Source organism: Python bivittatus, unplaced genomic scaffold (genome assembly GCF_059951505.1).
Source record: "Python bivittatus isolate LINGU-HERP-01145 unplaced genomic scaffold, Pbiv_v1 ctg000020_np1212, whole genome shotgun sequence".
Lineage (NCBI taxonomy): Eukaryota > Metazoa > Chordata > Lepidosauria > Squamata > Pythonidae > Python > Python bivittatus.
The window spans coordinates 59,171,358-59,184,044 of NW_028277030.1; the positions used below are offsets into that span (position 1 = coordinate 59,171,358).

A 12,687-nucleotide genomic window follows, 5' to 3' on the forward strand; every position below is an offset into this window, starting at 1 on the left:
CCCTCTCTCCCTTGGCACTTTCTATATGAAGTTATTGTTTTGGCCCAACAGTCCTGCAGTAGGGGTTCAGTTGCTGAACAGGTCTAGATGTCTTTCTGAAGTTTATAGCGAGATCACGTTTTCCAGGCTGTCCATGTTTTCTCAAGATTTGAATAGGAAGATTGGAAAAAATACCAATTTACTATTTATATTCAACATTTCCTCTGGATATAGTATCCTCTGGACACTCAAAGCAGTGTCTGTGGACCTTTTCCTTCTATAACAAGAACCCTGTGATGAAGGCTGGGCTAAGAGAGAGAATGACTATACCCAAATTATCCAGGGAACTCAATTGTTGAGCAGAACTTTGAACCTGGATCTCCCCAGTCCCATTCCAGCATCTTAACTGCTACTTTACATTGTCTCTGTCAGATTGGAATATGGTTATACAAACATTGCAGTTACCTTTTAGATTGAATTAACAAAGATGAACAAACATATGCACATTCTGCCTTTAGATCGAAACCAAGGTCGTTTCAGGATTCTGGCCATGTGATTATATAGTCTACTCAGTCCACATCTGGCTATAATTTCAAAGGAAAATAGGCTTTTATGGAGCCAGAAAGATAATTAAAATGATTTGCTTCTTTGCTGTTTACTTTCAGTAACAAGTTATCCCAGTCCATTTATTTTACAGATATTAAATAAAGTCTACAACTTCATCTGCTGTATAGTTTTAAATTGGATAGATTAAATGGGAAAAATGATTAAGTAAAACATTAAAAGCAAAGATAGAGTGAAGTGTAGAATAGAAACACAGATGGCCTATTAATGCCAAGCCATCAAACAATAAATCAGATTACATACAGTTCTACAAATCCTGGGGAACTTGATTGAACTTTATCAAGTTGTTGCACAGTAATTAAAATACTTGTATCAATGAAATTATGGGCAAAGGACATCTGTGCAGGCAACATAATTAGATTTGGGGTTTGAAATATACCTTGGAAAAGTGTCTCAGTAGAAACTGCACTAGGACCAAATTTGGGCTACTAAACTGCCAACTGGAACTAGGTGGTTTGACCATAAACATTTTTTTTTTCACAGCACTTCTCATTTTGGGGCCCAGATTAAAGTGATGCTTTTTGCCTGCTTATTTTGGTCTTGTGTAGTATTTCTTTTCTGTTTTCTTTTTCTTTTCTGATTTTTATTACTGTATGCCATCCAGTCACAAATTGTGAGAGGAACAGTTTACAAATCTTTTAAACAAACAAGCAAACAAATTGTCCAGGAACTACTTACTCTGGGACTATGCTGCTTTCTCCCTTACATATGTGTTCAAGAACGAAGAATTTTCTCCACCACAAGCCACAAGAGGGGCAACTGCTGGGGGAGAGGCCTTTTGGCTGGTATCACCCCATTTTAGGACAATCCTTCCCAAAATGCTTACCTGGCCCATCCCTGTCTTCTTTTCAGCACCAGATGAGGGCTGATTCCAGAACTCCAGTCATCACTATTTTAAAGCTTGTGTGTTTTGAGATGCTGTAATTTTTGTTTTATTTTCCTGTTCGTTTGTTAGTTTATTATTTTGATATAGAAGGCCACCTCAACTTAGAACCGACTCTGGCGGTGTACGGTTAAAACCAGTACAAACCCTAACAAGGCAAACAAAATGAACAGGAAAAGGACATCACCTAACGGGGGAAACACACAGCACAGCCAAAACAAGCAATACCCATCAGAGGAGCACGTTGCCAACTTTTATTTTAGGGTTTATACACTTAGTTGGTTTTCATGTCAGCTGACTAAAAACTTCACAATCTAACTGCTCTCTGCCTTTTTAAAGTTCCTGCTGGCTGTAGACAGGAGAGACAAATTATTTTATAGATGAGAAGACATTTCAAAATGTAAAAGGAGCATCAAAAGTTTAGATTGTCTATGACATTTGAATGGGGGGAGTCTTGAGAGTCAGGTGAATCTAACATTTCATATAGTCTTTCATTAATTTTGCCTTCTTAAAGGATCCATCTCAAAGAGAACAGTTCCCCAGCACACCACAGAAATTGACCAACTGAAACCACAGCTCAGACTTCTGCTTTCTCAATTGGATATTAGTTATGATGTAGAGAATCTGAGACATTCTGCTAATGAGATGGAACTTTTTTCCATGGTAATAAAATTCTTGTTTTTTATTTCATATATATTGATGAAATGCATAGTTTTTAGCATGGCATGTAATTTTAATAAACTTTAAGTTAGTCTGAATTAGACCCCATCATCTAACCATTTAATGCATTTATCAGACAGCTATAGTCGCAATCCTACAGACACAAAGTAAAAGTAAAATCTCCTACACATTGAGTTCAGCTCTGGTGACTTAATAAACACTTCCATGTTGTTTTTCTTGGCAGCAATATAACAGCGATTTACCACTGCCTTCTTCTGGAATCAGTGGTATTTGCAACCAGCCACGACGATGCCAAAATGACAAAATGTGCATTGCAATGCCATGATTCAAGCCCTACCTCTTATGTACTTGCATGTGGTGTGTGATGCAAACAAAAAAGGGGGCAGAGTTTGCATTGTAACGTTGTGATATCCATTTCATCACTTGCGCCACATCTGTAGACACTCATGTCTAGAATATTTTCCCACTTTCCTGGTTGAGGGATTTTCTGATTGTATCTCATCCAAATACTGTATTAACCAAGCCCAATCTACTTAGCTTCTGAATGAGACAAGATCAGCCAGGGGCTGTCACCTGCCGAGACATACCATGATTTTAAAGCCCACGGTATAATTTGCTGACAAGCCACATAATTGGAGCATCTTTCCTAATAGAATTAATCTTGGGTGAAACTTTTTTGGTAACAGAATTCCTCTGTGTGTGTGTGTACATTGCATGTACAGTGCCTGTGCATGAGCGCGCAATTAATTTGTCTAAAAAACACTGCAAAATTATGTACTTCTAGGACTTTTAGAATGTTATGGGAATAAAGTTAAGGACAATTTGAACCCAAATCTATTAAGATTATTGAGTACAACAGGGTAAAACTTATCAGGAGGTACAACAAGGAGCTGGGAAAGAAGATATCCTCTACCATCTCTAACATAGCCAGGCAGCAGGTTGATCTTTACAGTGTATTAACTGACTTCATGTAATTAGTAAACAATTATGTATCTTGTACAATGCATGTCTGAATTTTTTTTCTGAAAGTGTACAGCTAAAAGACAATAGTCCAAACAATCATTTACTTTAACATCAACAAGATTATAATCATCTCCTTCCTTCCTTCCTTCCTTCCTTCCTTCCTTCCTTCCTTCCTTCCTTCCTTCCTTCCTTCCTTCCTTCCTTCCTTCTTTCCAAATGTTAGATAAAATTAAATTTGGCTTTAATTAAATAAGGCTTTAGTGAACTCACCCTTTCCCTTGATTATTTATAACGTTACTGTATTGAAAAAGCAGATCTTCTCCTAGTACCGATATAGCATTAATTCAGCATTGAGCACTTAGTGGAAACCAGTGTGATTTTTGTAGCTTAATCAGCATGATTTTCCCAACATTCTCAGGTCAAACATAAATTTAGGAGCATTTTCAATAAACAACAAACAATGAGAACATTTCCTGTTTATGATGCTGGAACCCCTGGATCAGAAACATTGGGTATGGTGAGCTCCAACGTGACTTTGAAAAAGAGAGCAAATTGGACCTCTTTTATAAAGGTAAAAGCAACTAAATTTGAAGTCTTGTTGAATGGTCTTTTCAAGCTATACAAACAGCTATTTGAACTTCTGCTTTCCCAAATTCTCAATACCTAGCCTCTATATAATCATCCTGAGTGAAACTGAACTTAAATATATTTAGGAACACAGATTATGTATATACTTTTATGTGGAAAACCATACAAGACCATCACCTTTTATACTATGCTTCTACATAGTAAACTTAGAAGGCGCTTCACATATAAGTAATTAGGGTTGCTCTTTGAAGGTAGAGTTATCATATTGTGGAGCAGACAGATGGGCAGATCACACATTAAGTTATTCACTGCACACCATTCTTCTTCACGCATACAAAATTGCTAATCTTCACCAACTACTGGATTAGTACTGTAAAATAAATTTGCTGCATATGCCAAATTACTTTGAATATCTATCTTTGAATTGAATTGAATATGATATCTTTGAATATCTTGCTGGCAGATTAAGCCTCAACAAGATCCATGGCAACAAAAACTACTAATGAAACTGAAACAGTGGAAAAAGGTAGATGAACAGCTGCAGATTCAATCAAAAACGTTAGAGGTAAACTAAACCTTTTTTAACGGGGGTGTGTGTGTGAAATGTCTTGGAATATTAATGACATACAGTATCTAGTTTCTCCTTTACACGTCTCAGCTTTGTTGTGATATGCAGGGTAATATTATTTATTATACTTTCACTTAATCAAAACCATTTCAGAAGCTTCAGGATATTAAAACAATATGTAAAATCACTGACCAGGGGGAAAAACTTGCTTGCTCTGGAAACCATGGAACTTCCTTTCCACATTTTCTAGCCAAATTGCAGATTTCCTGCAATACAGTTCTCCTGAATTTTCAAGCTATTTTGTCATTCCTGAAACTTTAGGTTTGAGTTACAACCAATCTGTTAGCTGAATTTAACTCCCATGGATACAGATAGATGATGACTGATGTTTATCATACCTCAATGATTTCAGTAAACTTATACTGGATCCCACTTGGCTGGAGCTGTTTCCTGTGGATTCCATCTCTCTGTTCAGTGATATTATCAATATTCATTTTGACCTGCAGCTCTCAAAACAATATTGTTAATACATGAAACTGGTGAACAGTGAGCGCCTATCAGTTTCGTTCTAAAAGGTTCTGGGTGCAATCAGGGAAGGGACATGTCCACTTTCCCACCTGAGATAGTTTGCTAAGTGTGGAAAAAGTGGAGGAGGGTGGAAAAGAAGGGGGTGTAAAAAGAAAAAGAGAAGAGAATGGTAGAAAAAGAATAAAAAGAGAAATTCCCCTTCACTTTCTGTCCTGGTGACATACATTGCAGACCTTGGCCCTACTCTCCATGTAATATCTAACATTATTCCCAACTCCCAGAAAAAAGCCTCTTCATTTCTGTCCCAAGGAAATATTTGAAGGTTATTACATACTAAACATTATAAATTATAATATTGTATAATTTGTAATTATTATAAATGTTATTACCTATAATAATGTAATAATAAGTTATTACATATAAATATAATAAATGTAATATTAAATATTATATATTTGCAGTTACCACACTGTAGTTTTTATGGATACCATTCTTTCCATTTTCCTAACTAGAGATATTTTACTTGCAAGCATGTGTTCTGCTAGGAGAGCTGGAAAATTATGAGGAAAATGTTTTACAGTAGTCACTGTTAGAAAGAAACCAACCAAACTCTGACTAGCCTCAAGATCTTTGTTATTTGGACTGTACAATTTGTTTGGCTAAATTAAAGTATGTGATTGTGACAAACTAGGCTTCCAATCTGGAGTACGTGATGGAGGCTCTCCAGGAGCAAGCGGTAACAATGCTAGAGCCAACACCAATGACCTCTTCCTTTACGAGTTCTTTCCATTCAAAACATTACAATCAAATCTGGGAAAAGCTTTATCGCAATCCAGAACTCTATCAGGTAATATAAAGGGGAAGAAGAAACTGAAATTAATCTAGGCATCTCTCTACTAGCATTATATATATTTTGTAATATTTTCTAAATTTTAAGTGAGGGCCTGATGGCTGAAGGTCCAAAGTTATGTTGTAGATTAATTCCTATTTAATTACACGTATGGAACTGTTGCCCTGGCCTATCTTATGATGTCTGGCATTTCAATCCATTATTGCCTGAAGTAATGAAAGATAAAGATCAATTCTAAAATTGAACAGTTGCATAATAGCATGAGTCATGACAATAAAATTATTACTCAGTCAATACCAGAGTTAGTTATTTAACTGAAGCTGTCTTCTATGATATATGTATGGCAAGTTTCCAAAGTGTGGTAGCAAAAAAGGCACCAAGAAGCCTACAGATGTGATCTGTGTGAATTTTCAACACATCTCAATCTTAGTATAGCCGATTCTATTCACCTCCAACAGGATTAGCACAGGAGAAGAGATATAAAGTATTAAGTCCTAAATTCTGCCAACTAGTCTACTGCCTGTTAGAATATATTCCAAGCAGGTGCTTGGAGTCTGGATCCTGGGAACCTCGATCTTTCTTTCATTTTTTTCTTTCTTCTTTAATTTCTGGACTTTGATCCAGCTATTGTGAATCTGTGCTTTTTTGCAATATTCACTTTATGCCTTTCTTCCCATACTAGTTAACCAGTTCATGATAGCATATGTATACATTGATTAAATTACAGTTAAAGGAGGAATCCTGATGCTCTCATGTGATCACATCAATGCTGCAACTACAAATAAATCAATTTGCAAATTCATTGCTTTACATGTACATCAGTACCCAGGTATTCAAACTGAAAACTAGTTCTTGAAATTCCCCTGAGTTAAATCAGAAAATGGGCAGAATGAAAAATGTGACCTGACCATGTTACAGAACAGTTTAACAGAGATTCTTATCTTGCAATTCTTCCTAGGCAGCTAATGAAAAAAAAAAGTATTTTGGCTGTTGTCACCATGATAAGCCATATGTTGTGTAAACAGAAGATTGAGGGAAATGATTTACAGATCCCCTGTTCATAATTTTAGATTTACGTAATGCTGAAAAGTAAAAGTGTGTGTATAAATGTGACCATGACATTTAATCTTAAATATAGCAGGGGCAGCAAACAAATGACAACAATAGCAATCTTATCATGACAATGAATGAGAAAAGCATGGAAAGTGTCAACTTTAAAAAGGGTTCTGCTTTTTCAGGGATGAAGAAAGATGGAAGGTAAAGCTATTGCTTATTCTGTTTGTGTTGAGATTACACACACACACACACACACAGATTATGCACGCATAATATATACAGCAAGAGAGAGTGATTAATATGTATAATGCATTGCTTATTAATCTAGAAGTGTTGTGTTTTCCCCTATTCCATTAGACATTTCTATAATGAATATATAGTAGAGCTGTGCAGTAGTTCTAAAACAAGTTGGAAAAGGTGGCTTAGAGTGTGTTGGGGCATGAACATAGCATTTTTATGCTGCCATTTAAAATAGCTGCAAGTTGACCTGTCACTGTACAGTTGCTCTCTAAAGCTGCTACTTGATCTTGAGAAAATACATGGCTGTTTTTAAGAGTTATGGGTAAGTGCTCTATTCATGCCCCTGCATTTTCCAAAGCATCTTTTTTGAAATGGCACCACATAATAAGCCTAAGTTATTTTACAGTTTCGCTACACAAGTGATTTATCTGCAAATATAATCAGGCAGTTGTACCTGGGCTATCTAACAGTCTTTCCCATTCATCTTTGTCTTTCATTTAATAGCTGACCCTGTATTCAGGCTGATAATCTAAAGGCAGTCACCAATAAATATGTCTCTTCCACATGTTCCTGGTCCAATTTTCTGTCCTATCTGCATTGCTCCTGCAAATGAGCCTGCAAATGAGCCTGCCATAGGCACTGAAATCCCCCACTGAATTCCATGCTGTAGATAATAATGGGATTCCAGCTTCTTCCCTCAGGGGATGCTTCCAGCTGAGCTTGTATCTACTTTTCTTTTGCTGACTATTTCTCATTTTGTACTTGATAGATGTATGAGTACAGCATTTAGGTAGATTTGTTCACTTTGAAAATTCTCTTTTCCTTTGATAATCCAGAGATTCCATCTTTGTTTCTGGTAAAAATGCATATACAGTTTCTATTTTGTCAGTCATTCATTCTTGAATCTCTTTGTTCACCCCAGTCCACAATTAGTTCTTCAGCAGCATTAAAGATTCAAGTGCTTGCCAGGCAGAGGGATGGAAGGGAGGATGATTAAGGATATTATCTAGGAAAGAATGGGGTGGGAGATGTGTCAGTAGAAACCTTTCATATCATATACTGTAGATATTATAAAAGCTAAAAGTGCCATTTCTGGACTTCTAAACTCTAGCTGGCATTTTCAGATACAGCAAACTTTCCCCAGGCATGAATGATGATGGCATTTATATGGATTTTCATAAGTTCTTCTTATCTTAATGTGATTGCATCAGAATCCATCAATTCTTATTATTATTCTGGTACAAAGGCATCTATATAAGTGAATTCAGTAGGAAATTTGCTTCTAGGAAGGAAATATAAAGAGATCATTTAATTTAGATATAACAGAAAATCTGTCTGAGCTACAGTAATATGATTTAATTTCTCTTTCTTGAAAAAAAAATATAGCAAATCGACTGCCTCACAGCTGCTGGGTTTAGATGAGGACATGGAAGCTCCCAGCAAAGATCTTGCCATGAGAAAAGGTGGATATTTGTCTCTCCTTTATTTACGTCACTTGAGAATCAGAGAATTACAGGTAACAAAACCTTCAAAACTTGTAAATAAGGCAGTATAAAAGCATGAGGCTGTGTATTTTTGCTGGTTGGTATTGTTAGCATCATAGTCATCATTATCTAATTCCAATAATATTTATACCAGAGAATTTGCTTGGGAATACTCAACTATTTCCGATCCATTGAAAGAACTCTAACCATCAGCACCTCTGGTCTTGCCTTGCGCACTGGCAATCTGATTTCCACTGCAGAAGACGCCAGCTGGGTGAATGCAGCCAAAGGAGGCACTGGTGCCTTTGGGGGTCTTGGCTCCCACCCTTACATGCATTATACTCCAGCTGACTATAAGGTGAGGCTTTGGTTATATCACAGAATATTGTCATAGTCATAAATCTTTAACAATAAAGCATTAGGCCCAGGAAACACTGTATATTGTCTTTAGGGAAATTCCCAATATGTTTTCAAGAGGAAATGGGCTGCAATCTAGTCATAACAATGTTTGACCAAACTGATAAAGACTAAACTTCAAGTCCAAGGCCATCTAAATTATGTAGGATTGCACTAGGTGTTTTATTTCTGACCCAAAGCTGTAACTTCTTATCTGTCAGTGTGCAAGTTCAAAAATAGAAACAGTAAAGCAGGTCATGGAGAAAAAAAAAAAACATGCCTTGCTGTTCACCGAAATGTCCCTGCCCCATGTCATATTGCTGGACTATTAGCCATGCAACTCTAAGCTTATCTGAGGAAGGCTTACTAATGTGCTTAATTCTGCAAACCTAAGTGTTCTGATCAGCCAAATATCATCAAGTATTCTAAAGCTCAGTTCACACATCACACAAAACCATAATCATGTTTTGTTGAACAAGATTTAGTGGCCTGGCTCATACATAGTGCTAAGGCATAAATCGTGGTTTACAAACCATAATAGCACACATTGCGTTAAGTTCAGTTCAAACAAGCCACATGCTATGTGAGGTGGGAGCTCAGCTCTTGCTAGAGAGGCAGTGAAAAAAACTAATCAGAGCTTCAAAGTATTTCAGTATACACCTGAGTGAATGGATATCAGTTTGTCTCTTCTAGCTACAACCTGGGTGAATGGATATCAGTTTTCACTTCTTTCTTAATGGACTATGAGGTTCCTTAAATTTAAGGGATAATGGACTGTGGATAGGAGGAGGTCACAGTAGAAAGGAAATGGATGAAAACCTCTATCTGCACAACTATTAGGTAATGGATTTAGTGGTCAGCTGTAATGTTTTCTTTTCAAAATCTATGGCTCCACAGGTCCACAGTGTGCAGTTTATGGAGTTTGCAGAGGTGGAAAATCATGATGATTTTTATACTGTTGAAGAGGCATATATTCATACGCAGGATCAAAGAGGGGCTTTTGTAATGTATGATGTTGCCCTCCAAGACCTGAAAGAGATAGAAAAGCAACTTTTGCTTGTGGCAAGCCAGTACATTGAGATGGAGAAGGGTAAGGCGACTTTGCAATCTTGGCCTTGAAATATCTCTGATACTACCAATGGTTGAGTGACAGAATCTTTTTGTTCTACGAAAAGCAATCATCCCCAAAACAGAGACACCAAACAGATAATAGAATCAAAGAGAGTTGTCTGGAAGTAATTGTTGGACGTGTTGCCTCAGGGCATTGATTATTTGAAATTTTAACCCTACTGGTTACTGGGGGTCAATATTTATGTTAGAGAGAACCTTCCTCTCACTCTTCCTCCTCTCTTTTTCTCTCCTTTGCTTTTTTTGATTGGAAGACTCCCAGGCTGTCCCTTCAGCCTGCTTCCTACAAGAAGAATATTTATTCATTGCTATATTTTTATACTGCCACATTCTGACAAGGAATTGTGGCAGTGTATAATTAAAAACAATTAAATAATTAAAAACAAAGCAAAACGATTCCTTAACTACATGATGCACAAACACCAATCAGGATTAAAATGTTGATCATAATCCAGCAATAACTATTATGTATCTCAATAAATATTTCTTAACTCTCTAAGTCCTTCTGAACAACAACAGTCTTCCTGAAGGTTAGGAGCAAAGATGCTAGTGCCACAATAGAAAAAGACAGTTCACAGTACACTTCTACCTTGGACAGACCAAGTGAAGCCGCCAAGATTTTTTCTCAGTGTCTGGGGGCTGTGGGAGTCTGAATGAGGAGGAATAGGCTCAACCCTAGCAAGACTGAGTGGTTGTGGGATTTAGGACTGTCTGGATCTGAGGAACTTTAATTGTTTGTTCTGGATGGGGTAGCACTCCCCCTGCCCAAGGAACCAGCACACAACGTGGGGGTCTTTTAGACTCCTGGCTCCTGCTCAAAGAGCAGATCAAGGGAAGTCCTGCTCATGATCACTCACACTTTGGTCGCCTTATTTGGATTATTGCAATGCACTCTATATAGGGCTAACCTTGAAGACCACTCAGAAGATACAGTTGATCCAGAATGCAGCAACTGGATAATTATAGGTGCACTTTAGTATGCCCATGTAACACCACTACTCCACAGGCTGCAGCGACTCCCAGTAGACATCCAGATAAAATACAAGGGAGTGGTTATCATCTACAAAGCCCTTCATGGCACAGGAATATTTGCAGGACTATCTCAATTATTTCTGCCTATCTCAGAAGATCTAAGAGGGTGGCTTGCTCCAGGTCTCTTCTATTAAACAGTGTCCTCTGATGGGGCTCAGGAGGCTTGCCTTCTTTGTTGCTGTGCCTGCCCTGTGGAACAGCCTCCCACCTGAGATTCAGAAGGCCCCGACCTGGCCAGCCTTTTATAAGGTGTTGAAGACTGTTTTTCTCCCCAGGCCTTGGGCCAGAAAGTTAGATGGGCCCATTTTAAGGGATATACTTGCTGTGGATATATAAGCTGACTTTGGCATAGTGTGTTTTAATTTTTGTTAAGTTATTCTGTTGATGTTTTTAACTGGATGTTAGCTGAGTGGGTGCCTGTACAAATTGAATTAACAAATGAGTCAAATTAACAAATAATGTCAGACTCTTATATCAGAGAGCCTATTGTCACAGTACAATCAGGCTTTGTGAAGCTATAGGAGTTCATTTTCTATCCTCGGGTAGAAACCTTGAAAAGTGAATGAGACTGCCCAATGTAGCAGAATTCCAATCTGTTTTCATAAGGCTGTGAAGCGTCCTGCAATCAGTGTGGACATCCAAAAGCAACTTTAACTCTATAATACCATGGCACTTATGTATAATTTCTCAAGGATTCTCAATCTTTTAAGCACAGTTAGGAATGTGAGAAATTGTCAGGCACACTACCTCATAATGACAGCTCTATATAACAAATCACAGAAGATAAGCAACTTTCCCCAAAAGCCAAATTGCAAGACAGAGGCTGGGCTTGAATTCTACATGCCAAACCATGTTTTCTTCTACAAAGTACAATAAATGCCTATTTTGCAAGACAACAAATGATGCATATCATACCCCACCCTCTACCCCACTAAGAATATAGGTAAAGGATACACATAACTAAAGGCAAACATGTAGATGGGAAGCATATGCTCAATAAGTAATGGCAAGGTCCCTTTGGTTCATTGTCCCTGCCTTTATTATTTTTTTTAAGTGCAGATTTTAAAAGCAGGCTAATACACTAAAAAGTGGATCGTCGTCTTTGATTCACCCCACCATCTTCTATTCTTTCCTAAAAATACCATGTGGAACCTAAAAGCATTCTGGGAAAGAGAAAGAATCCAGGTGGGTCTGCTAGAGAAAAGAAGGTTCTTATCCAGTGAGCCCATTTTAGAAATGATTTTAGAAATAATTATATAATTAATCCAGGAGAGGCAGATATGAAGTCACAATTTGTCAAACTGCTAATCGCTTCTGTGACAATGAACTGACTTTGGTGACTTCTGAAATCATTAAGTGTATCTAGATTGTTAATTTTCAGTTCAGTTCTGTGAAGCAAGAAAATCTTGGTAACTTGGAGGAAATTAAGCATGCTTATACTTTACTTGGGCATCATTAACTGCAAATGTTTGTGATTGCTTAAATTTATTGTTGCTGTGATGAAGTCTGTTGTGTTATCCTTTTCTTTCGGAGGCCAGAAAGCAGGCCCTGATTCCTCTAGCAACAGCTACTCAAGGTGGGCACAGACATCAGTGGATCGATCTGCAGTCTTGCTTGACCTTTGGACTTGTGAAGCAGATTTCTTAAAAAATAAGTGGCAGGTATACATATTCACATTCTGTTGATC

The 12,687-nt window shown here is 37.4% G+C and overlaps 1 protein-coding gene across 1 annotated transcript in view; it reads left to right on the plus strand.

Moving 5' to 3' along the window:
• Nucleotides 1-12,687, plus strand: part of LOC103057595 (uncharacterized) — a 78,898-nt gene that overhangs the window by 6,764 nt on the left and 59,447 nt on the right. The window contains exons 6-14 of the mRNA XM_088139223.1: nucleotides 2,001-2,149; nucleotides 3,549-3,701; nucleotides 4,182-4,283; nucleotides 5,506-5,661; nucleotides 6,803-6,921; nucleotides 8,347-8,476; nucleotides 8,599-8,802; nucleotides 9,738-9,930; nucleotides 12,534-12,661. Of these exons, the coding sequence (XP_087995349.1) occupies nucleotides 2,001-2,149; nucleotides 3,549-3,701; nucleotides 4,182-4,283; nucleotides 5,506-5,661; nucleotides 6,803-6,921; nucleotides 8,347-8,476; nucleotides 8,599-8,802; nucleotides 9,738-9,930; nucleotides 12,534-12,661 (1,334 nt within the window). The remainder of the gene's footprint in view (nucleotides 1-2,000; nucleotides 2,150-3,548; nucleotides 3,702-4,181; nucleotides 4,284-5,505; nucleotides 5,662-6,802; nucleotides 6,922-8,346; nucleotides 8,477-8,598; nucleotides 8,803-9,737; nucleotides 9,931-12,533; nucleotides 12,662-12,687) is intronic.